The sequence below is a fragment of the Corvus hawaiiensis genome, chromosome Z (assembly GCF_020740725.1).
Source record: "Corvus hawaiiensis isolate bCorHaw1 chromosome Z, bCorHaw1.pri.cur, whole genome shotgun sequence".
NCBI lineage: Eukaryota > Metazoa > Chordata > Aves > Passeriformes > Corvidae > Corvus > Corvus hawaiiensis.
In genome coordinates this window covers 69,174,070-69,200,996 of record NC_063255.1, presented here as the reverse complement: position 1 = coordinate 69,200,996, position 26,927 = coordinate 69,174,070, and the positions used below count along the sequence as shown (strand labels likewise).

At 40.7% G+C, this 26,927-nt stretch overlaps 1 protein-coding gene and 1 long non-coding RNA gene across 4 annotated transcripts in view; one reads left to right on the top strand and one right to left on the bottom strand.

The window, feature by feature from the left end:
* ANKDD1B (ankyrin repeat and death domain containing 1B) overlaps positions 1–23,781 on the bottom strand; it is a 28,258-nt gene extending 4,477 nt beyond the window's left edge. Inside the window, exons 1-12 of one of the 3 annotated variants that reach the window (XM_048291985.1) lie at positions 23,607–23,781; positions 19,809–19,912; positions 17,646–17,744; positions 15,848–15,946; positions 15,659–15,763; positions 13,773–13,871; positions 12,125–12,223; positions 10,163–10,261; positions 9,148–9,246; positions 7,519–7,617; positions 3,631–3,729; positions 847–942 (exon numbers count right to left, since the gene is read on the bottom strand). In XM_048291985.1, the coding sequence (XP_048147942.1) occupies positions 847–942; positions 3,631–3,729; positions 7,519–7,617; positions 9,148–9,246; positions 10,163–10,261; positions 12,125–12,223; positions 13,773–13,871; positions 15,659–15,763; positions 15,848–15,946; positions 17,646–17,744; positions 19,809–19,912; positions 23,607–23,682 (1,173 nt within the window). In that variant the 5' untranslated portion in view covers positions 23,683–23,781. The remainder of the gene's footprint in view (positions 1–846; positions 943–3,630; positions 3,730–7,518; positions 7,618–9,147; positions 9,247–10,162; positions 10,262–12,124; positions 12,224–13,772; positions 13,872–15,658; positions 15,764–15,847; positions 15,947–17,645; positions 17,745–19,808; positions 19,913–23,606) is intronic. The other 2 variants (XM_048291983.1, XM_048291984.1) reach the window with 2 other exon arrangements.
* LOC125320044 lies at positions 935–7,981 on the top strand. Its single transcript, XR_007200973.1, has 2 exons — positions 935–3,321; positions 4,046–7,981. It is a non-coding gene; the product is annotated as an uncharacterized LOC125320044 (long non-coding RNA).
* Positions 23,782–26,927: the final 3,146 nt, after the last annotated feature.

Genomic DNA, 26,927 nt, shown 5'->3' with positions numbered 1-26,927 from the left:
AGCTGAACTGATGCAAATCAAATGCACAATACAGGGTGTTCGTGGCGGCATTTTTGCAATAATAAATCTAGATCTGTTATTTACCAGCCCTGTAACACTAGGTGTCATGGATTTGGCCACTCAGGGCAGGAGTAGGGTGGTAAAACTGGCTAATTCCTGTGCCTGCTCTGGGACAGGATCAGTATGCTTACACACTTGGCTAACTCAGCAGGAAGCAGGAGGGAGAACGAAGTCACAAATTCGTATGGCAGTTACTTGCAACGCTCCAGAGAAGCCCATCACTATGCAGCTTACATTTAAGTAATAACTAGGGAAAGAAGGTGAGAAATTCAGACAACCTAAGCCATGTCCTTCACCCTTGTTGTGAAGTTCTTTTGTGTTTCATTGATATGGTTTTATAATTAATACGCAAGGAACAGAAGAGGGAGCTCTTGTTGAAGTAGCTGAGCCCTTGCTAGCAAAGGAGTCACAGACATCTTCACTCGCCTATTTTTCAACGGCAGATTTTACTGTACCAAAGTTATCCAATGTTTAACCAATGTTATCCCAGCCATGGTGCTGATGGCACAGCACATGATGGCATCATGGATTTGGCTTAGATCTCTCTCCATTCCTTTATGTGTAGAGCACCAGGCAGGAAAAGGATAAGATCTGCTTACAGTTTTACAGCTAGTCAGGAGTAAAACCTGGATGGGCTAGAGACTTTTCCATTCCCAATCCTAACTTTAGTTCATCAGGGCCAGTCTTGCAGCCTGCCAAAAGGAACCACCTCAGCCAAAAGGCACTTCAAAATCAGAACTGGCTTTTCCCTTAGGTATCTTGAGTGTAATGAAAGATGCCTCTTACCTGTTTCATGGCATAATACCTTTCCGCTTTAATGATCATATCTACAATGAGGGCATGATGGCTCCTTGATGCCGTGGCTAGTGCAGTTTTTCCATGCTGAAAGCAGAGACAGTGAATCAGAACATTATCTTGGGTAAGTATGTCATAGAAGAAACACAGGAACTGTTTACAGAGCCCCATCCCCTTTTATTTCTACAGAAAAATCTATTTACTACCATTTTTATGGCTTTTGGGTAGCTACAATCAAAGTTCTATGCTCTGCATATGCTGCATCCCCTCAGCGCAGAGATGGTCAATTTTCCCCCACTCTGAACTCCCCACTAAAGAATTTTTGGTGAGGTACAGCTGCTTTCAGAAACCTGCACTCAGATTGCTGCATACTTCATACCAGCTTGCACTCTCCAGTTACTGCATCCAAGTTCATGCAAGCCCAGATATCACAGGCTGAAAGCTACCACAAATACAGTCCATTCCCATGCTAGGGTTAAACTGGCATCTCAGATGGATAGGCTGGCAAAGTTGGAAATCTCCAACTTAAAAGGCAAACCTATGCCTTGTTTTAGATGGTAAGAGAAGGTGGCTCACAGAATGAAAGGAGAATTACTTTCTCATTACAGCTGACAGGAGCACAACTACAGGATGATGCTTCATGGGTATAGAGGAAGTCACAGTTACTAAAAGCCATTGCTTTAATTGCAGCTGCAGGGGTTTGCTCAGTCTACCTGAACCCATCTCTCCTATCACCACATCAATGTACAGGTGTCACGGTGGCTCTAGAGAGTTTTCTCTGAAACTGTCTTTTTTCAGCAGATCTGCACTGAGTGCAACTGCCTTGGATTTAAGTATTCTGCGTGTTCTCCACATAACAAGTGCCAGGCATTCTAGAAAATTAGATCTAAAATAAGCCAATCCCTTAATTAGAAGTTTCATTAATTAAATTATAACGTATTTCAACTCTCCAGATAGTATAAAGTTCCCTAATATACATCTTTTGAGTTCTAGCTCCTGGCTTTGCTCAAAATCATTCTAATTAGCCTGTTTTTAGAAAAGCATCACATTGGAAGCCAAGGAATTTACATTGCATTAAATCTTTTAGGCATAGGCATATTTTATATGTGAAGAGTCCAGAGATCACAAGAGCTCCTTGGGCACACCTCTGGAGAGGTGCTCTGTATTTCCCAGAGGGAGAGAGAGGGAGTGGATAAAGGGAGTGTTTCTGTACCCCTGTGGTAGAGCAGACACTGCTGGCATCCTGCATGCACATGTAGCACAGCAGTCTTGCATATGGGGAGCTCTCTGTGCCCTATCACTCACAACCAAAGACAGTTTTATCTGCAAGTGGGATGAAAGAAGAGCTCCCAAGAGTGCATTCCCTGAGCTCTGACAGAAGCAGATGCATGACATTCTCTGGAGACTGAGGACTCCTGCTGCCAGGGCATGGAGGCCAGGAAAACACTGTGCAATCAAAGCAGGCTCCTCTTCTTCCTGTCTACTGTTGAGCAAGGACAGTAATGTTTTTGGCATATCAGCACCAGTTCGGTTCAAAGGGCACTGTACTCGCATATGTCCCCATCAGTGGCATGGTGTCAGGGGTCATCCAGCAAATAAGCAAGGAAAAAGCTACTCCAAGAAATAAAGCCAATGCAGAAAGGTGGCTTGTACCAGAACTTGTACTGGTTCAGAGCCAAATTCTCATAACAAGTCTTGAACTCTATCAGTGTTACTGTAATATGAGGGCACTCTCTCGCTCAAAGACTTGTAGGTGCCTAAAGTCATAGGCAATAAGTGATTTTTTGGGTCTGCCCTTGGAATACAAATAAGTTGAAAAAATATTCCAGTGGCTGAGGTGCTCTTTAAAGTGGATGAGATTCATTCTGGCTTGACCCCTATGAGAACTGCAGCTCTTTGGCAAGTGTAGGCGTGATTCTAAATGGAAAGGCTTAACTACAATGCAGCATCTTACCTCAGCCTCCCAAAACATACCAACCATGCACCCTACCCTCAGAGCCCCAGGCCTCATATAAGGCTAGGGCAAAACAAGACAATCCTAGTCCATAAAGCTTCACTTCTCATCAGGACAGTTTTGTGCAGGGAAGTTACTTATTAAAGATGTGAAAGGGTGAGATTTTGCTCATAATAAACATCAAATCCATCAACTCAGTCATACAGAAAATCAAGAAAAGTGGTAAAAGTGTAAAAGGGGAAACTCAATCTTGCAGTAATTTAGCAGAATTTGTAAATACTGGGTTTGATACTCTGTCCTTTCAAAAGCACTTCCCCAGCAACTTTGCTTTGGTACTTCTTCCAGCCACTGCCATTTCTGCCTCTATCTTTCCAGGCAGAACATCATCTCAGGGTTTAAGTATCCACCTGAATGGATCTGGAATGTCAGATGACCCGGAGTGCTAAAGGACAAACTCTCCACCACTGCAGTTGGTGAAGCTTCATCTCCCCTGGCAATGAGTCTGGCTGCAGGTACACAGTTACAGCACCCACAGGCCATTTTCGTCTCTGCAAGCCTAGTCCTTTTTTTCCATGAAAAGTCTCTGGAAGCAGTGTTTATCCTTCGAACCATGGAGCTTGGAAGTTTTACAGCTCTTCACAAAACCATATCAGATCTCTGCAAGCTGCAAGTATAGCAATATTAAAAGGAGACTTCCTTTGTAGTTAGCTTTACTTAGCAAACACAAGTGGCAACATGTGCTTTATGCACCTCTGTAAGGAAGATTATAAACCAAAAAGTAACATCGTGTAATCTTGAGATGTGTGAGGAATGCAATTTACCTTATCCACAGTTTTGAGATTGCAGCCTGACTTCAGCAGCACTTCCACCAACTCCACATTGCCAAGATCAGCTGCCAGATGTAGAGGGGTTTCCTGCCTCTGGAATTAAAGACACCAAATATATGCATTAACTCAAACTCACTGCTAGAAGCAGCATGCTCAAAGGCTGAATCTAAAATAGATTCACAAGAGGTGACCTTGGTGAGAAAATACTGAACAGAGGGAAATCATGAGAGATCTGCCGGTTTTGTTTCAGGCAGACAAGACAGCATATGGGATCTCTGCAGGAAAGCCAGGCAGAAGTTCCAGCTGGCTCAGGAAAGAGTTGCTGTTATGGCCCTCTAATGTGCTGTAAACTAACAATCTCTCTCTCTCTCTCTCTCTCTCTCTCTCTCTCTCTCTTTTCCCTCTCAAGGCAAGGTGCTTTGGACAGAGGTCTTCATGTGACTGGCACCATCCCACACCCATCTTATCCTCTCAAGTAACCTTCTCTCTGCTGAAATTCATGCCAAGACAACTCAACATCCATAATTTTGAATATTACAATATGCCACATCCACAACAGAGCTTTTTAGTCAGCCCTACCACAAAATTATGATATATATATAGCTGAAGTCTACCTGCTCCGTAATGGGTTCAGTGAACCTTAAACAACACACATACAAAAAAACCCAAACCAAAACCATTAAACAAGGCCAAACCATTAACAAGAAATACAGCTAAAGGGGCATTCAGCTTCAAGTAAAACTTTGGGTCTGAAAGGAGGGTTGTATAGTCTCTACATAGCTACATATTCCTAACTATGTATTTATTTATCTATCCTTCTTCAGAAAGTAGAGTAAGAAAATCCAGCAGCAAATAATGGAGTAATTATGGAAGTCCTGCACATAAGGGAATGTTCCATAGTATGTTTTTTATGACACATCATCCTTCTAAGTTGAGTGTTTTGTGCCTGTGCTTCTCTGACATTGCAAGTTTACATTCTGTAGGTCTGTTTAGAGACCTTTTGGCCTTTAGATCTTAGCTTAAAAGTTTGCACTCCAAGAAGCACCAAGCTCAGGTTCCACATTAGAAGTGTCATCAGTTAATTTTATAGTTTACACTATGATCACATGATCTCACACCTTACTTTTTTATTCCTATAAATAAAATATTAGCCATACACCCTACTTTCTTTCCTGCAGAAATTTAGGGATACATCAGTACCTACTGTATGCAACTTAGGGCAAGCTAGAGACAAAAGCACAAAACATTTCCAAAAGACATGTTGTAGAAATTTACAGAATTCTCTTTTATGTGACCAGAAAGTCTTACCGTCATACTTTACTCCAACCACAAATGACAGCCTCCGACTTCCACAAAAATGTGTATAAATTAATCTCTAGCAATAAAATGAACAGTGGGAAGGGGTGAACCACAGATTTCTCAAAGACTCATCCTTATCACTATCGTGGTGAGCATCCCTACATGTCATGAGAGAAACCGGGATGCATTTCCCTAACAAGTAGCCACAGTGCCCACAGTGGGACTCGGCAGACCTGCTGGGACAGTCTTTCCACAGCTGAGATGTAACACTGATGAGGAGGGGAAAGATAGATTTTCCTTGAAGTGCCACAGGTGGCAGGCCAGTACACAGTTGGACCATTGGAGTCTGTCATGGTCAGGGGCCAATGTCTACGAGCTCTGTACAATCTGCTGCCATATGGACCATGGGCACTGGATATCACTGAGATTTTTGGAGGCCTAGTTGTTGGCCAGGTCACTGTAGTCCACGTCTACCACCACTCCCTCAGATACTGGATACCTTCTGTGGTAGTTTACTTGCCTTGCTGGTTTGCAGTATCTTCTTTGAGGAGACACTTTGCATTCATGCTCAGTAAGAGCCATCTCCAGAGACTTATGAGTGGCTGCCTCTGTTCTGATCCCTTTGGCAATCCCTTAGTCCCTAGAGATGGACCCCAGCAGCTGAGCTTCCCTACCTTCCCAGCACTGGAGCAGTCAGGTAGCAGTGTGCTCACCTTGCTGATGGATGAACACTTGCTGCCTACCTAAGAGGTCATTCAGAGATGGACGCCAGGTAGTTTTGCCTCTGTTGTCATTCTTGTCTTTTCCCTTTCCTGTCCTCTTTTGAATCTTCCCCCTTTTGCCCCTCAGCAAGAGCTGCTGTTTCTCTTTCTAACCAAATCAACATTTACTTCCATCATTTCTCCTGGAGCTCGGGCACAGTTATTTGTATTTGAGGGCTGGGTCTCTGGTTAAGCAACAGTGTGGCACCTCCAACTAAGTAACCTTTTCAGTGTCCATATGGGTGGCTTCAGAGCAGGAGACCTTCTCAGTGTCCCTTTGTGTGCTCCTTGATCAGGAAACCCTCATCCTCTTTTGAGGCACTGGATGGCAGCTCATTAGCAAGGGCCAGGCCCAATACAACATTAAAAACCCCTGTGTTTCATCAGGGCAGGCAAAGCTCCCCTCCTTCAGATGGTGTATGAATTACTTGGGACTACATTCCGGCTAGGGCATGAAATCCCAAACTACTGGAGGCAGTAATGGCCCCAGGCACATGTCCAATTCTGTCCACACACAATACTACCTGAGAATTGACTGCCTCCGGGTGAATCCCAGTGTGGCATTCCCAATTAATTGTTAATTGTTATTCACAATAATCAAAACCATGCTCACAACACACACTAGTATGAACAGTGTGATTATATGAGGATATTCAAGGAACCAAGTAGTGTTACAAGAAGGTGGGAGAGACCTGTCCTGGGGGAGAAGAAGGGGTAGACGCTATTCATTCCTTTCTCAACAAAGCGCCTCTCCAAGGAGGGAAAGGAAAAGGTGCAATTTTTGATTTTCTCCATGAGATGGTTACCTGAGTACGCAGACAGTGGCACTGTAGGGCCTAAAACACAAGACCAGGCACAAGCCAGTGCTTTTATCATCACTCCACCAGGCAAAGCAGTACAAAGTGATAGACAACACAGCAAAAGCAGAGATGGTCATTAACAATTATAGGAGGTTTTTTACAGCAAAACAGGATTAAGCATGGCAGCACCAAAGTAAATATGGCACACGTCAGTTTTGGATATGGTCTACAGTGAACTGATCTGATGCACAGCAAACTGGCCAACAACTAACCAGGCCTCCAAAGACCACTGACACCAACCAGGGCCAAAGAATCCTGGTTAAGGTGAGGAAGATAGGTGTAGCTGTCCGTGGATGGGCTCAAACCACCATCCTTTCAGCTAACAGCTGAACACTCTCACTGATGGCATCACAGAGACCCGTGACCTTGTCATTCAGTCTTGCTGTGTTGCTCACCTCTGCTCAGCTGTGTCCCCTCCCAGCTCCCTGAGCAACCCAGTCAATTCACCTGGGGGCACAGAGTGTGAAACAGAGAAGGCCTTGATGCTGCGCAAGCATTGCTCAGCAACAGCTTTAACACTGGTGTCTTACCAGCACTGTTTTGGTCACAGATTTAAACACAGATTTAAACCCACACGGTGGGTTGCTTTAAGGAAAATCTAACTTTTTTCCAGCCAAATTTTTTTCCCAGCCCAGTTCTGCATTGGGCTTGCCTCTGAAGCCAATACCAATGAGACGTTTCTGTCATTCATTACACTTGAATCATAACATTTGAACAATATTGAACCCAAACATTTTCTGAGTATACAGCATTGTACTATCCTTATCTTGCTCAAACAGTATTAGCACAGCATGTACCAGTGACTAATACATATGTACACACACAAAAATACTAGAGAGGAATTGCCTCTTCCTTCCTCTTTTTTTGTACCCTGGTATCATAAGGAAAAAAAAAATTTCAAACAAAACCCACATAATCTCTGCTTTATCAATCAAGCTGTGTAAATTCCCAGTTTTTCTTACGTGATTTAAGGAGTTTATGTCATGATTGGCATCCAAAAGGCTTTTTACTACCGGTAGATTATTACTGATAACTGCTAAATGGAGAGGGGAATTCTTCTGCTGTGGAGGGAAAATAATAAATTGTTATACTTGGGTATGTTATTAAAAGTTCATGCAAACCAGAAAGAGGTTCTTATTGAAGCCCACCCCTTGCAAAGGTGACATGCTCCAGCAGAGGTTCAAGACTGCAGAAAACACACCTGGATATGTGGAGTTGTACCAGAGGTGGTAGCCTGCTCCTGCAACACCCACAAGAAGAGGATAAACAAATACAGCTGAGAAGACTGGAAATGCTGACTGCATTGGGTGTGCATCAGTGTGCCACCACTTAGGAATGCCACAAGGCAGTCCTCTTTAGTGTTCCTACCTGAGATATGCTGCTATCCTGACAACAGAGAGATTAGGGTAATGTTCCTACCCCCCCCCCCCGGAAAAGTGGCTTTGCCCTTTGTTGAATAGCCTGGAGACAGACTCATTCTGTATTTGGTAAACAGATGTCAAAACTTACCTTCCAGGAACAAACCCTTGTCACATGTTGCTGCTGGAAATGCTCCTCATACTAAACTGACTTGCTGTCATATTTATAAAATATGACAAATTACAGCTAGTAAGAAATTCAGAGGTTTTATCTGAGTGGTTATTTATTAAAATAACCAGGGCACAGATGCAACACCAGTCAAAATCCACACTAGATTGGTAAGATCACTTTGTATGTTGAACCTGTGACTGATCAGTTTCTTGTAAAATACAGCTAAAGAATAATTCCCTACCAATACCATTCATGGGTGCCAGGCACCAGTTCAGTGTCTTTATAAAACACAGCCATTTCTTCAGGGCTACAGAAAAATAAAGCAAGCTCTTATGTAACATTGTGCTGGAAATATTTTCAAAATGTAAGTTACAATTTTATGAGTTGCTTCTGCTATTGAGGACAAGCAGTGCAACAACTGCCCAACCTTTAAAATATTTCAAGCACATCACAAATTGTTATTCCTTGATAGCTTTCTGCAAGAGGCCAGTGATCATGGCATAAGTCATGAAGTCCAGATTCTATTTTCATCCTGTACTGTAGAAGAGGAAAATAATTTCCTATTCATAGAAAATCTCAAATATCTGTACTATCTAAACTGAGAGGATTTGGATAATGTAAATACCTCTTTCCTTTTAAATCACAAGGAATGTTGGCATGCAGATTTTGAAGGCAATGAGGGTGCATTTACCTGCAGAGGGTGAAAGCACTGAAGTGTTTATTTACATTCTAGTTATCCTTTGCCCATAGCATTACTACTAGCATTACATTACTACTGCTAAATTCAAGCAGGGTGCTTTGCTCCCCTTCTCCAAGTGCCTGGCCCTTGGCTTAACCTGGCCACGTCTACTCTGCACTGCACCAGCCTGCTCAGGCACTCAGCAACAGGACCTTGTCTCTATTGGTCTGTGTGTGTTGCCAAACTACATCTAGAAACCAAATAATAATGTGTATAGGAAAAAATTCAAGGAACTACTCAATCTCATTCAGCTGTCTGAATTCCCAAGGAAACACAGGACAGGCTGAGCAGCAGCAGAAGAGTTATTCTGATAAACACTGACCTCGGGTTTAGGAATCAGGTCAATATTCTTATCAATAAGGAAAGTAACCAAGGATAGATGTCCATTCTGAATTGCAACCTGCAAAGCACTGGTATTGTTCTGAAAGAAATTTGATACATAGAAAAACTTACATTTTTATTGCTGCAAAAAAGAACAGTACTAAAGAGAGGTATAAATATAGGGTAATCTTGCATTAAAATTTGTGTTCGTATCCCCTCCACCAATAAAACCCTTTGATAAAATCATACAAAATGAAGTGGATCAGCAATTAGTATGATGTTTTTGTAAACAGTGAAGGAAATCCCCATTTTTACTATATCACAACACACATACTAAAGAACACCAGTATCCCATAGCACCATTCAACTTCTCTTAAGAAAGAGACAGATCAGCATCATCATCATCTATACTGTGCCGTGGACAACGATGCCAGCATGTCTCCTAGTCTGTTAGACCTTTACCAAGCAAGTGCAGTCATATTAAGCAATCAATCCATAGAATAGTTAATAAATAAATAGAAAAATAAATATAAATTAATAGGAAATAAATTTTTAAAAATTAATAGAAAACATCTTAGAAAATAATTCTGCTTAAACAAACAAGTTCTCATTCTGCTGTAATCATAAACTTCATGCAGCAGGCTAGCCAAGGCCATTCAGCAGATATGACTTGGACCGAAGTTCAGGAACCAGATGTAGATAAAAAGTTTGTCATCAGATCAGTCACATACACTGCCAAAAAGGAGGATTTTCAGTTATCCTCGTTGATTACATTTTCTAGTCATATGTGGTACTAGTGGGCATAGAGGAAATAAAAAGCTCCACTACAGTACCCCATCAAATAAATATAATGCTATTTTTCTTCCGTATCGGTTTTATTCTGTTAGTACTCTCCACATTCCCCATTCTATTTTTTTTCCCAGTTTCATAAAAAAAAAGCAGAGCAAATATCCTTAGTTAATAAGGTCCTTTCCACAGTCTAGTATATCCCACTAGGAGAGATACTGTGTACATACCTGAGTTAAAACATTGATGTCACTCCCTGCCTCCAGTAAGAGTTCAGCACATTTTTCATGACCTCCTTCAACAGCCAAGTAAAATGGAGTTTCTTCATTCTAGACCAAAAGAGACAAAATGTCTGTTCCAATTTAAGACATGAGACAATGAGACTGAGACACAAAACACATCTGGTAGGCTCCATTGGGCTCATCCAGCTCAATAGGAGAGGAGAGATGGACTCAAGAGAACACAACCTGAATGGTCCCAAGTTACCTCTTGAATGACATGGCAACTCACCAACAGTTAAGTGACAGATGATGTTTATCTGGACAGATGTACAGTAAGGTTTACAATACAGAAAACTATTTCATAAGCATTAATCATGCTCTTTTCAAAGAAGACTGCTAGCAAGAGGCACAGACAGAAAGGTGGTGGGCAGCAATTGTTGCCATTCAACAACTGAATTTTTGCCATTCAACACCAGGCAACACCACTAGCACGTTAGTACATACAGTGCATTTCAGTTTCTGTCAGTACACTGCCATGGATTTCTGACAAATTCGCAACCCCAAGTGCCAGTTATAAGAAGAACTTTTAGCAGAAATAATCCTGTTTCATATTTATTTCAAATCTTTTCACACTGAAAGAGTCTCCACGTCTCCACAGCAAGTCTCTAAAATAGGTTACATCAGCTACACAATGATCTAATCCCTGTTTCTCAACACCTAACATACACAAAGGTTTAATGAAAGTTACTCTGGTGTTTCAACAATCACAAAAGAATCAGTAAATCCTAATTTTTCTTTGCTTAAAATCCTGACATTATTCTGGTATACTGAATATATTTTAGTACTTTGCTCATGCTATGGAAAGAGAGATCTGTTCATATCCAGATCAGAACATCTCCAGCTGGACAGGAAGGTCACCTCACTAGCCATGCCAAGACAGGAGCACAAGCAGTACAAGATTTGTGTGCAGATTCTTAGACAAGACATTCTTAGACAAGCCTTGGAAAGATGAGGGCTCCATATTTCAAAGAGGCTCCTGTGCCTCACAACTGAAAACAGCAGAGAAGTTGGATAAGAGAGAGCTTCTCAACTCATCAATCTGTTGCTGATAAAGGAAGAAGAGGGCCTTGGACATTTTGCCTACTGGCCCAGCAGAGCAAATCATCAGCCACATGGCAGGTTCCCACAGTGGGCATTCAACAAAGGAAACTACCTTGCCAGTTTGTTCCAGCTGCCCCACAAAAGAAACAGAAGAGACACGAACCCTTGCAAAGCAAGAACACCGAGATGAGCAGTTAGTGTACATTTCCTTCCTCCACTCCTTGTTTAAGCCTTAAAATGAAGCTCATGAGTGCATTAACTCAGGGATACAACATTCTCAGCTAATATGCAACCAACAAATATGCTGGCTGAGCTCACCAACACCAACCCGGGAAAGCAAATTGGGTAGGTAGTGTCTGCAGCCAGCTTTGTGCATGCAACTGAGTTCAGATGGACAAGATACAAATCTGAGACCCCTTTGCTGAGGTGCATGTGATGGTATGTGCCTGGCATGCAAGTCAAACTGGCTCAATGAATAGGCTGAAAAGTACCAGAAATGTTAAAAGTGGGATGTTAAAAGGAATGGGATCACGTGGCTAAAAATGCTGGATGACAGAAAACAAGGGAGGTTAAGGCCTTTCCTCTGTTTTCTTCCACCAGTAGTTATGCAAGGGCTTGCCAAATGCAGCGGAGGATATGTGTAAGGAATAGATGACAGAGGAAGAGACATTGAAGGAGTTAATGGAGGTTAATTATTTATTATAATGGAGGTTAATAATTGGACAAGGAACAAGGAAACAGGATGCAAATTTACTAGGAAACCAGCAAGACTAATGAAGTGTCCTCAGTGCCACTTCTCTTCCTTTCAAATTTGATTTTTTAGAAAACTTTTCAAATCTCTATTTCTTTCAACAGTTTCAGCCTACTTACCTGATTGAGGTCATTTATTTCCTCCCACTGTTCAAGCAGAATTTCTACAACTTCACTGTGACCATTTTTGGCTGCTAAATGCAGTGCTGTATTTCCCTCCTTGAAATTAAGATGTCAAATAATATATTTTAAAACCCAGAATAAAGTAAAGACATTAACTAAAACCAACAAAAAGCTCCACACAGCATGTTCCAAGATTCGATCTAATCTGAAAAGGGCCTTTTCCCATGTATGCAGACGTGACATTGCTGATCTAGTTGGTTGTCTGAAAACTTCATTGTATACCCGCAAAAATTCTAACTCCTGACAAACGAATCAAACTGAAACTTCAGGTATTGGTTCCCACAAGGATGGGAACTACACTGAGCCCCAGAGACCACTGATTTAAAGATTAAAAAAGCCTAGGTCAGCGTATAGAAATTTGTCGTGGCTTTGATATCAACATTGCAATCTTTGATATCAACTTTGCAATCTTTGATCTCTGTCACCATCAGTGCAATTTCTCTCCAGCAAATTAAGAAACACCAAACAGAAACAAAAGCAAAACCAAAACACCACACCACCAAGCAAATAAAAACAAAGAACAACTTCAGGAAGAGCAGCGGTTTTGAACTCAAAGAAAATGCTAGCATATGAAATAATATAAAAATGGCTAAAAAAATTAGGAGAAGAATTCTAACCCTCAGAAAAATGAGAGTCCAGAACAGTTTTTCATTCACAGCATTGAGTGGGAAGAAGCAGGAATCCTTTTTAAGAACAATGGTTACAGTGCAATTTGGTTTAGTGACCTAAGAGATGAGTTTCTGTCCTGGCTAATTTGCAGGACCACAGCATTTACTTCCTGGTGCTGTTTACACTTATAACCTGCTACATGGCTGGGACAATACTATCTTTCAACCTCTGCTGATAAACTGCTTAGCACAGCAGAGCTCTGGGTGCACTGAAGTTTTTAAACTGTTACCAGAATACTAGAAAAACCAACATCACTTCCCAAGCATGCACTTATGTCGTTCTGTAAAAGCAGTATCTGACAATTTCACAATTTTTAATGTATTTGTCCTTCAAATGCCTCTGATGCAGAGAAATAGTAAGTTGCTCATTCCAGAAATAGTCAAGTAAGAAAAAATAAGTTTATGAGCAGACTTTGAAAATTACTAAGATACCTTAAAATATAGTGTCAAAGAAAACTCAATCAAATTGAAGTGTTAAGGTGCCTCTGAAAAATAATTTAGAGGTGTTTGTTTGCAACCTGAAGTATTTAAACATCTTTGAAAAATTGGTCAGGCAGTGACACACAGACACAGGCAAACAGAGTGCAACACTGGGAAATACAATCTCCCAGAACAGAGGCTGACACCCTTACCACCAGGCTTTCCCACGTCTCTCAACATACAGGCATATGCTAGTCTTGCTTTGCATGAATTATGAATGTGTATGGAAAAGTCTCCTGGCAATCATCCCACTGTCTTCCCTTTATCACTGAAAAATCATCATCCTTTTATGTTTGTTGGTCACATATATCACTACCAGCACTGTAGCATCCATGCAATATATTCAGATATTTTGATTGTATAATAACTACAGTGAAATAAAATAATCTTTTGTAAGCACATTTGTAGTTGTACTTCCGTGAAAAATAAACATTTACCTTATCTTTTTCAGATGTAAATAGCTTCAAAGCAATCAAATTGTTTATCATGTCAACATGGCCTTTTTCACAGGCCAGAAGAAATGGCTTTCTACCCTTCTAGAAAACAATTATGGAAAGGAACATGGTGTTACAGAAAGTAGAAATACTTTACTTCTAGTTATTGGATATATGGCATGTATATGTGTATGTGTATCCTACATTAAAATTTACATATTATATGGCTAAGGAGATTAACACAACAGTCAATAAATAGAAGAAGAGAAGTAATTAATAAATATACTTAGTGAAAATAAACAGATTATACATCTTGCATATCTTGAATAAAATAAATAAGAACTGTTTAGAAATGGTAAAAAAGTGGAAAATACACTCAAAATCTTTTAATCCTATTTTTTCTCAGTCTGAAAATATTTATCAAAATAACTGTGTCATTAATGCTCAGAAACAGGCAGCAAAGAAATTGCAAGATTTATTTCCATGGGTTAACTTGTTTGATCCAAATTCTGCAAACACAGACCAAAACTGACATATCTCAGAAGTTCCATCCAGGAGGCCTGAATTTAGCACTGTACATTGTATAGGGGTTTTGGTGGTATTGAAACTAACAAAAACTCTTCAAACCATTTACAAACTCAACTGCAGAAAGTTATATTGACACAAAACCATACCACTGTTCAGACACGAAGGCATATAACCAGCTAGTTAAAATGGCTTAATATCATGCCTTATAGTAACCTACAGAAATGCCTAGGAAAAAAAATGTATGCACCTAATAGAGAGTTTTGACACAACCTCAGCAAAGAGAAGGTGCTTCCTCACCTTTTCTTTCCCAAGGCCTGAAACTTCAAAGGTATGCTTTGTTACATTAACTCTGTTTTGTCAGACTGGTCATGTGTAAAAAGAATTCAGAATTTTGCACTCTTGGGTCAATGAAATTCAAGAAACTCAGAAAAAAAATACGGGAGATTTGTTCTTTTGGTGCCAGGTCTCACAAGAACAAGTTTTCCTCATGTAAAGATAAAATATCTGACTTAGCTATGTAACGTTTCAAAGCAAGATCCCAACATTGTTGGAATTAAAAATAAAAACACAGAAAACCTGATGAGGACAAGGCACGGTTGGAGAGTCAGTGCTCCTCTGTAGGATGGCTGCAAATAGTTCTATGTTCTACCTTGATGAAACATGGGCATGTTGGCCATAACTGGCAGGTTTTGGTAAGGGCAGGGGTCTGTGCAGATGAGCTGTGTGGGAAATGTCAGAGGCTGCCCTGTGCTGCACACAGCCATTTCCAGCTGGCTCCACAGTGGACCAAACTGAGTCACACTGTCCCACAACGTGCCAACACTCAACCCATCATAGAACCATGCCTCTGTGAAAATGTGTTTAAGAATGGCTGGACACTAATGTGGCACGGAGGATGCACAAGGGGAGATACAGCAGGAGACACAAGAAGATGCAAGGGAGGAGACAGAGCGGGAGATACACCCACAAGGTGACTCCAGCCCATGGAAGAAGCTTTCTGGAGCAGAGGAAAATGGTAAGAAACAAAGAGCAGGAAAAAAGGAATCCACTGTGGGCTGAATCCAACCTCTTCTGCCTCCCATTGCCTCACCATGACTGAGCACCACTTGCAGCAAAAGCAAGGACAGCAGAGGAGAGGGTGTCTGCAGTCCAACTGAAACGGGCAAAGAGGGAAAAGAGGTGTTGCTCCTAAATGCTTTTCTGGCTGTTTCTTTTACCTGTTTCTCAGTATCCAAGTCAGTAATTAAAAGTATATTTAATTGTCAATAAATTAAAATTCATTGAAATTCCCCAAGTCAAGATTGTTTCCCCCAAAACAAAAGCCTCATGACATCAAAGAAATAAACAGAAACACACTGTACCCCATCAGGTTTGTTCAAGTCATTCAGATGAAGATCTTGGAGGAAATAATCAACTATTTTAATGCTGTTGCTCTGAGCTGCAAAGTGCAGAACATTCATTCCTTCCTGAAAAATGGTAAATCAGTCAGTAAGTGATTTTTTTCCAACATAAACATGTTTAGGATTGGTAAAAATTTGTCATCAACAAACCTCATTCTTAGCTTTTTGATCAGCACCTGCTTTAACTAATTTTCGCATTATATCCAGATTTCCAGTCCAAGCTGCGAGATGAACCACTGTCAGGCCATGCTTCAAATAAAATGACAAAGGCAGAAATTACCACCAAAATACCTCAAGCGAAATTTCTTTAAATCTTTTTGATTGATTCAGTGTATTAGTAGGTTCCAATGTGGAGGCTTTTAGAAGAGCAGTATTAACACTTGACAGTGTGGGTGGGATTAATCTCACTTAAATTAAGCTAAATGGAATAGAGCAAGACCTAGCTAAATGTTTGACCTCTTCTTGACAGAAGGTCTGGCATCCCTAGAGAAGGACTGATCCCATTTTAAGATGGGGGGATTAAATCCTACCAGGAAATTATTTTCTCTCTCCAGAAACCATCAAGATAGATAGTCTTGGGTGCGGCGGATGACGTTTCAGGTGATAATATGTAATGACTACATTTCCATGAGTCACCATAACTTTCCATTTAGGCCCCTTTTAAGGTTCTCTTCTCTCAAATTCTGTAAAACCTTTTTCTCTTATAGGAGAAAAAAACCCCTTTTTTTAATATCTTAAAAAATATATGACTAGCTCTACTCTATGCTGGTGCAGCCTCACCTTGAGTGCTGGGGGCAGTTTTGAGTGCCACAATAAAAGGATATAAAGCTATTGGAGAGTGCCCAAAGGAGAGTCACAAGGATGGTGAAGGGCCTTGAGGGGAAGGATGAGGAGCAGCTGAGGTCACTTGGTCTGTTCAGCCTGGAGAAAAGGAGACTGAGGGGAGACCTCATTGTAGTTACAACTTCCTCTTGAGGGGAAGAGGAGGGGCAGCCACTGCTCTGGCAGGACCAGAGGGAATGGCATGGACCTGTGTAAGGGGAGGTTTAGGTTGGATATTAGAATACCTCCTCATCTACCATGTGCTGTACTTCTAATCATTCTAGAGGCTCTGCATGGGACCCACTCCAGCTTATCGATGTCTTTCCTGATTTTGCAGAAATTGCAGTGGAAAACAATGGAGGGAACATGTACTCAGTATGCAGGCAATAAGATAAATCTGGGCTTGGGCAAAATTTGTGGCTGTGGCCCAGAAGTCTGACCTGTAAAACCTTCCAAGCTATGAACAGCTGGACACCAGTCACAAGCAATGCCCATTAGGCATCCATCCTGGGAATGCTATTTAACATCTCCATTAATGACCTGAATTATGGGCAAAATGTACCTGCAGCTAATTTATAGATGATATGAAATTGTGAGGAATAGCTGATAGACTGTATTGGTGTGCTACCATCCAGGGAAACCTTGACAGGCTGGAGAAATGGCCTGGCAAGGACATAACAAAATTCAACAGGGGGAAATGCAAAGTCCTGTACCTGAGGAGGAGCAAACCCAGGCAGCAGTACTAACTGGGGCCAGCTGCCTGGAAAGCAGTTTGACAGAGGAAGACCTGGGGCTCCTGGTGCATACTAGGTTGAACTGAGTCAGCAGTGTGCTCCTGGAGCACATATGGCAAATAATATCCTTGGCTGTATTAGACAAAGCACTGCCACCTGGCCAAGGGAGGTGCTTTATGCTCACTCAGGTATTCAAGTTAGACAAAACTTTGGGCAATGTGTTTTTCATCTAAAAATGCTTTTTTCATATAAATATGTCCAGTTCTAAGAAAAACAGGAGGTTTTTAGTGCAAGCTCTTGATTTTGAACAATTGGGAGCACAAGAAAAATACCTACATTTACTGTTCCCCAAAGGTGTTCCTATACATGTGAATCACAACAAGCCAGCTTACCTGATCTGCCATGTCAAGTCTAGCTTTGTGATGAAGAAGAAAATCCACCACGGACACATGGCTTCCCGCAACAGCAAAATGGAATGCTGTGCGCTTCAGCTGGAATAAGCAAAGCTTTGTTTGTCAGGTCTGTAATACACTTCTTTTCCCTGTGCAGGTGATCAGAATTTTGGAATTCTCTGATTATTACCAAATGTACCTTTTAATACATACTATTTCATATTTCTCCTTCAACACTCACACTTGGTCTTTATCTACATATTTTGTTTTGTTTCCTTGGATAGAATTTAGGTATTGATCTTAGAGAATTCTTGTAAAAACAGGATGATTTTGTTAGTATACATAGTATTGTCGCTTCATCAAAATGTCAAAGTGGAATTAAGTAGTAAAACACTGCATAGAGGAGATGCATGCACTAAAAGGAGCACCCTTGTTTATTATTTTATTGCATGGTATGATTTGAATAGCTGAGGGCTATATGTACATAATTAGATTGGCTTTTGGTATTCTCCTTCCTTTTGATTAAACCTCTGCAATGCAAGACGAGATTTCTCCCTCACTCAGTGTTAGTCACGTTCCCAGACTGAGTCATCATCTACGTAAATGAAAGCTACCACCTTGCAAACAGTGAGTAATTTTACAGAGGCGAATGGGCTCAGTGCTTCTCAGGAAGAATTCCATAAAGTAATTAGTGGTATATATTTTAAAGGGATTTGTTAAATTGAATCAAACTGTATTGGAGAGAGTTTTGCTTTCAATTAAAGTGGACATAACTAGGTTTAACATAAGTCACTGACGGTTTCCATACAAAGATGTCTAAGAGATTTAACCAACTAATTTTAAAAGTCAGTTTGGATCTGTTTTCTTAGCTTCTCTGCAGATCACCTGACTTTTAAATGTATAAATTTAAATTTACAGCTATAGGTATCAAAAGGATAAAAAGGTGGGATTTATGATGTGTATTGATGTCAGAAAAAAGCCTCTTATACAGAAAGAGTACTGTCAAAAAGCTCACCTTCTGACAGCTTTCTTATTTGGCTTGAGAGTACAGGGGCAGGAATGATCAACATTAGCAAAAAGAATGGCTTTGCCAGCATAAGCTACATCCCTATTAGGACAATCAATCAAAGCACAACACCTCTGAAGTTATGCTAGTAACTCTTTCATACTATAGGTCTAGTTTAAGGATGACAGAGTAAAGTTTCAAACTACTGGACTGAAAATGTGTTTAGTTTAACTTCCTGAATTCTGGAAAGCAAGAAGGAAGAAAGAACTATTTTTAAGTGACTTTTCAGAGCATAATGTAATTGATACTCTCAGTATTCAAGAGGAGTGTACTCAGAAGAAATGTTTGTCTCCTTGTCTGTTTCACAAACAAATCAAGGAATGCATCATACTATCTTCTAAATTCCCCAGTGGATGAAAATGCATGTGGGCATGGGAAGCAAATTTTTTCAGAACCCAGAATTAAGTAACATTGGATACTCACGGGTGGATGATTTATATGTAGCCACTGAGAGCACACTGTTATGCAAAACTCCCAGATTAATATCATGACTGCTCCGTTGCTGTTGAACTACCTCTCATGTGGAACACAGTGCTGTATTTAGCTACTGTGAAGTATACATCCTCAGATTTTAGGCATAGTGTTGAAGTCAGCATAAGAAATACATTTTCGTTTATCCAGGGTAATATGAACTCTGAGCTCAGGCTGGAGCCAGAGGACATTGTAGAATGCTCCCATGGTTCCATGCAAACCAAAGAGTAATACTTCTCTCTAGAAATTTGTAATGCTAGCAGCATTAATCCATTCTTGAAGTGACTGTGGGGTGAGGTCATCCCACTCAGAAAGATTGAGAACTTGAGAAATTAGTCACCAAAGAGTTCTGAGGAAATACTAGAGCAGGGGCACAATTGAGAAGTCCTTAGTTCCCAGTGTGATACCCTGACTACTGGCTAAATGCAGAAACCTGAGAGTTATGTTGCACAAGTCCTAATGTCCATAATGTCCGCATGAAATGATTCTTTGTGAGGTCCTAGAGGGCACTTCTGCAGCATCGCCACCTTGCAGCTGAGGGGGCCTGCTGGCATGCTGGCATTCCACCACACAACCCCAAGGAGTCACCCTTCATATCAGTGATGTGTCAGGCACTTCATACTCACAGTATCTACAGCATTTATATTAACATTCTTTTTAAACAGCTTTTCCATGGTATCCAAATTGTTCATTTTCGCAGCATACTGAAATTCTCTCTCATCTGGCAACACTGTGGAAAAACATGATAAAAAAATGTATTATTAAAAAAGTAGCCATAACCAACATAAAGGATAATGATAGTGGTTTTACTTTCTGTTATTTGTAGTGATTTAATGTTATGAGAATTGCTTGTTTCTCATCATCAAATTGTTTCATGACTACATTTTTCTCCTTTAGAGGGATATCTGGCTGATATTTCTAGTTTCAGCTTTTAAGTGCAACTAAAGGGAGACTTTTCACAACATGGATTACCAGAGTTCGCACTCACAGGAACAGTTTATGAAGCTCTTACTATCTGAGTCCCAAATTATTGCATAGGCATAGCAGTGAATGGTACAAACTGCAGCATTTATTTCCTATTCTTTGAGAAATTGTTCTGTTTTAAAACAGAACACACCACTGAAACACAAAATATGTAAAGCACAAAAAACAAATCAAACCAACAAAGCCCAACCAAATAGGGAGTTTTACATAGGAAAGACAGAAAGACAGAAAGACAGACAGAAAGAAAGAAAGAAGGAAGGAAGGAAAGAAGGAAAGAAGGAAAGAAGGAAAGAAGGAAAGAAGGAAAGAAGGAAAGAAGGAAAGAAGGAAAGAAGGAAAGAAGGAAGTGTCTACTTGAACACAAAATTTGGCCACAATGTGACATTTGCTTTTAAACTGAGACCTTCCTTTAATGTCTCAATCCAAAAATTAACATCTGTTTGGTCAGTTAAAGCAGCTGCAAAGCATATTCAGTAACTTTGAAAAGTAAAATTCCAAAGTCTGATAAGTGGTTTAGCTGGAGGTCAGAATATTTTTCATGTTTCTACCACAACATATAATTATTCACTTGGAAGAAAATAGCAGAGCAGTTAAATCAGTTGCAAACATGTTAGTAGACACTTTTAATCCCACTGCATCTCACACTTAAAATATAATTAGTTAGATATCTTCTGTCTAGAACATTTTGGGCTGAAGGCCACTTGTCCAATGATATCACCAGGGAAACAGTATTCTGTTGGACCAGGAACTACAGCAATTATCTATTCCTTAGAGCCCTCTCAGGAAAGTTCATCCTACCATATTACGCCTAATAAGAACACAGCTTGAGGCCATATGACTGCAGAGCATACTAAGGAAGATCAGGATAGCATTCACTTAATTGTATGTTACCTGCATTTTGTATGTTACCTGTGGCTATAATCTCAGGGAGAATAATCACATCTTTACTGTACAAAATGAATCAGAAATTAAACCGGATACTTGCAAAGGTGTTTCCAGTTTTCCTATGAAATTATCAAAGTGCCTCAAACAAAACAAGTATCCTTCCAAACTTCTCTGGAAAATACAGAATATGTGTTGTTTGTATTACAACATGGGGGCACAAGGAAATTTTTTTAAAAAATGAAAAAAAGCATTTGCAAATAAAAATGCATCTCTGGCATCTGTGACAAGGAGCATTGCTGACAGTAAAATCGTCATGATGAACAGTGTTCTTTGAAGAATAAATGTCTCACTTCTAGTTTTCATAGTCATTACCCATAGGAAGTATCCAACCGAGCTTTCTACTAACTTGATTTCAAAGTCAGGTAAACCAGTGGCCAAAGGATACCTCAAGGCAAATTTATGGCAAACATGGAAAAAAACGTACAGTACTAATTAGCTGCAATTAATTACAACTAGACCACATTCGTTCCTGCTGCCTGCTGTATCTTACATGAGAATGCAAAGATAAACGCATCTCAAGACAATCAGGAACAATCCCAAGACTTTACTCAATACTGCCTTCAATAAACAAGATAAAATGATTTTTCTTTACTGTATATACATCAGCAAGGATAGTTTCATAGTTCTGACAAAGAATTAATAAGTGATCTTTTCTCTCCTGTCCAGAAGCCATAAATTGTCCACGGGCTGTTAAATAGACCTTTTGTTCTGTGCATTATGTTTCTTAATAATCTCTCTCTCTTCATACTTCTTAGTAATTCAGGAGTTAAGGACCACGACAATAAAGACCATGACCCTGATTTGTTGCCCAAACTTTTGATGGTTTTGCGAAATTTTTTTTCATGGATGAAATTACAGGAGTACAGAGCAGTCAGACTACAGATTTATGGAAGCCTACCAAGCAGGGATCTCCAGAATTTGGCACTCCTCCTATCACTAGCAATTACTCTATTTTCAAGTAACAGCAGCAATCACCTTTCTATGTGTGACTGTCAGGATTTTTAGGGGGTATTTTCTTTGGTGCCATACAAGATGTCTGGCTTATATCATAACTACATGTTGCTATTATAACAATTAAATGGTTATATCCAGTTTTTCTTTCGAACTAATTGAAATTAGTACTTTGTTTCCTTTCCTGATACAGTTGGTTTCCTTTGTAGAGAACCCTGCTGGCAGTATATCAGACATCCCAAGATTTTTCATCTTTTGGAAGAGCAAGGAAGTAATTAAAAGTGCAGAAAAGTAAATTGTTTTGTTGACCTCAAAACAAAAAGTGAGGTACCTTCAATCTTTTCCTTTTCTCTTATTTATGTCTTACTTTAGAGGCTCATTCTGTCTTTCAGGACCACCACAAATAAGGATGATTTTCAATGAACTAAAAAAATGCAGCTGAGGTTTCATTACTTATAGGACAGTGAAAATCCCTGCATGTGTGTGTCCCTACCTCCCTGCTCTGTTTTTAAATTCCTGTTGTGGTGTCCATAAGATAAAATCCACAATTATCTTAAAAAGTACATGGGAAAAAAACCCAGAATTTGAATTGGCTGAAGACATCCAAGGAGGTAAAATAGAAAACATCAACAATATTTGGATTCAAATAGCAATAAAAATATTTTTACCCTGTTGTTTCTAAAAATGAAATAATATATTTAATGATCTGGCAACACTTTCAGTGTTTTCTCTAGGTTTTCTTCTTATGGGAAATAAAATTACTAGAGCAATGTAGGTGTCTTGTTAAGTTACTAGGATTTTTTCTAAAATAGTAATTTTCTGTTTCAAAGAAGTCATGGGAAAAACTACGTATTGAATATAATGGTGATATTTCATTAGTTATTTTTCTTTTCTGCCCTCTTTGCCAGCCTGGGAGCAAGAACCACAGCCCAATATAATGGCTCCTGGTTGTCATGCTGTGATCACAGGACTGGGGCGAAGCAGGGTTTGGCAACTACCGCTTAGTTTCCACAAATCACCTGTTTTCACTAACTGCAGCTCATGCCAGAGCAGTCTGCTCTTTCACAGACTGGTTTGCAGGTTGAAGGCTGGAGACCCCATCGCTGGGTTTTGTTTCTGAGTGCAAGGTCCTTTGATTTCTGTGTGCCTCCCAAAATGGGGGCCCAGATTGGCTGTGAAACTGGTGGCAGATGCTCAGCTCCAGGGACGTGACTAATACCAGCGAACCCTCTCAGAGCAGTTCAGAAGGGAAGTTAAAGCAGGGTAGAGGCCAATTTGAGGGACTTGCCCTTGGGAACACAACACCCCAAAACTCAGCTCCCAATCCCACATCCATACGTTTGCTGATGTCTTTTACTACATGTACAACAGCTCATGTTTAACGTTGACCCCCAGCGCTCATTTTGTTCTCCGGTCATGGCAGAAAGCAGGTTTGGGTGGGTCCCAGCAGCCCTGACGGGGCTTGGCACGCTGCCTCCAGCAGTCCGGGAAGCCGGGACTGCGCTGCCCCCCGGGCGGCCTCGCCGCCAACCCCGCGGACTCACGGTCCTCGTGGCTCGCTGCCACGACTCCCTGCGCGGCATCCTCCCCGGCGCGGACCAGGCGGCTCAGACCCTTCATTACTGCTGCCCTGGGCTCCTCCTCCTCCTCAGCCAAGGGAAGGGGCCCCAGGCCGCTGTGCCGAGGGAGGTGTCCTGCTCTGGTCCCAACAAACCGGTTCCCAGGACTCCAGCATACGCAGCCGGGCCTAACACACCCCTGGAGGCGGCACACCTGCACACCACCCTACCGGTGCCCGGACACCACCGTGCGAAGGGGCAGAGCTGTGAAGCAGCTTCAGGAGTTTGTTCTAAGAGCAACCAAGCACTAACTGCACTCCATTTCTTGACAGTGGCTAGGCACTGAACGGGATCATCCTTGCCCCATCCAATCTCCCCCAGGTCTTCCCCAGTGGCTATAGCGCTCTGTGTGCCAGAAGCAATTGGCACCCTCAAGTGCACACACGAGGCAAAAGGCAGTCCCGTTGCACCAGACAAACAAGGGGCACTTTTGAAAAGCCACGCTGCAAGTACACACAGAGGTATCACTGGGATGCCTGGAGCCAGGTGGATGTATTATTAATTACTGGGTAGTCATGGAGCTCTTTCTGCAGGTTGAAGACCATTTTGGGGAGTTATTCTCATCATTGTCAACCAGTGTTCACTTGCCAGGAGAGGGTGACCATCCCTGCACACCTGCATGCCTCACACAGCCTTAGGAAGTGAGAGATTGAGGTCCTTGTGCCATAAATTTGTGCATAACCATGCATATGTGGTAGCAGTATTGATCTAATCACAAGACCCTTTAATTTCAGGTAGAAAATGTTTTCATTTGCTTTTGTCAAAGTCCCATCAAAATCAAAGCACACATCCCCAAAGGTTCAGGTTTTGTGAACTGACATACCGAGATCCATCTAACCTACCTATTTCTCAATTTGTCTTGAAGTCCACTATAACTTTGATCTACTTAGGTCAGAATTGGTATTTCCTTTCACACAGACAACAATTTCTTCCACAACAGGGCATACTTTTTTTTTTTAAAGTTGCTACCCTAAATTTTAAATTTTTTAAAACAGCCTTTGATATTGCTATTTCAAAATAAATATAGGAAAAGTAGTTCCAAGAAAGCAGAATTACCAGTATTCAGCTTTGCACAATTGTGGACACATTTAAGTTTCTTCACTGTAATTTTTTCTTAAATTAAATTACACAACCATCTTAATTTCCAAGATGACTAACACCATACCTGTCCAAAATTAAATTAACCTGAAAGACTCAAGAGTTTGTAAATTGAACAAATTTAGATAAAAAATTATTTGCTCAGATTCTGCTTACCATAGATGAAGAGATTTCACAGTTCTTTTCTCCTTTAAACATTTTTGGTATAGACAGGCTGTGATGTATAAAAATCTTTAGAATTTATACACTTTAGTCTGATAAGACAATTTCATCGACTGTACTTCCAGTAGGTGAACATTACTCAGCTGAAAGAAAAAACAAGTAAATCCAGGGAGAAGAACAAGCAACTGATTCAGCCATAACTGAATCATGGAGGTTTCACTTTTATTTGCTTCCTGTGAGTCAAATGTTCCAGCAATTTCTTAAAAGGAAGAAAGGTCTGTATTGCTGTATTTCTGTATAGCAATACAGACTGTTTCCAATGTTAATGCTCCTTTTCAAAATGCGTGACAACAGACAATTATGGAATGATTAGGTTTGCCTACAAAGCTGGCACCAAAGGAGGGATAGATTTGCAGCCTCATACAGAGCGTGAGTTACAGTAAAATCGTAATTTTACATACAGAGTCATGAAACACCAACTGCTAATTTCCAGTTCTAATTACTAACACACAATACTATTTCACAGTGTATCCTGTGGTCAAACCTTGTATGTAGTAAGTTTAGCACATATTCTAACCACTTCCTACAATCTTGACCCTTTCAAACAGCCCCCATAGACTGCAGAAAGACTGATGCAGAAATTTATTGAGGTGAAGAACCCAAAACAAAGGGCAGAGCAAGGAAGTACTGTAACATATTCCTTACTTGCCTTCACAGAGCTCTTGCTCTGACAGGAAATCTGAGCACTTTCTTTAATACTTAAGAGTAGTAATACATATAGAAATGAGTAGGGCAAATATAAAAATAAAATGTAAGGTAAGATGCAAGCATGTTGAATGTGTAGAGAGTCTAAATTCCTTTCTTCAGAACTGGCAGAGGGAAGAACATAAACATCACAGAATTCTTATCCTTTTCCTCTGTTACTCATAACTAAAAGAGGAATTCAAGATAAAGTACTTATATGTATATCTTAAATAAGGAGATACATGCTACACAAGAAGTCGCATCTGCTGCCAGCCTAGATCATTCACATGCTTCAGAACTATGGATATAGTAAGTGTGGAATGGCTCACACACGGGAAATAATTTACAATTAAGTTAAAGACTTAATTGTAGCTAAAGTCAGCTACAAAGAAACTTTCAGATACCAATAAAAACAGATTTTAATTTAAGATCAATTCAACACACAGAGAGTCACTGAGAAGAATGAAGAACAAAAACACTGCTTATACAGTCTTTTCCACAAGAAACAAGATAAATTGTACACAATTTATTGTGATACAAGAAAAATTGTATCACAGAAATTGTGATAAACAAATTGTGATGAAACAATGCTTAATCATGAACTGAAGGCCTTTTTCAGATAAAAACAGTAATAAATATGGTATAAGAAACTATAAGGACTAGTGGAAAAGAAAAGCCTTGCAAACCAGTGAACATATACAATTTTGTATTGGGTTTGCATGGCCAAACTTTGGTAGCAGGGAAGCTACAGGGGTGACTTCTGTGAGAAGCTGCCAGAAGGTTCTTCCATGTCCACCAAAGCCAATTCTAGCCAGCTCTAGATGGACCCACTGCTGGCCAAGACAGAGACAATCAGAAATGGTGGTAAGGTCTCTCTGATAACAGATTTAACAAGAAAATAAAGGTTATACAGATGTAATTGCAGCCAGAGAAAAGTGGAGTGAGAATATGTGAGAAGAACAGCTCTGTACACACCAAGTTCAGGGGAGAAGCAGGGGCAGCAGGTGCTTCGGGCGCTGGAGCTGGGATTCCCCTGCAGCCTGTGGTGCAGACCATGGTGACACAGCTGTGCCCCCGCAGCCCATGGAGGAGACCCACGCTGGAGCAGGGGGATGTTTCAGAGGAGGCTGTGACCCCTTGGCAAGCCCACACTGGAGCAGGGTCCTTGCAGGGACCTGCAGACCCATGGAGAGAGAAGCCCATGCTGGAGCAGGTTTCCTGGTAGGACTTGAGACACCATGG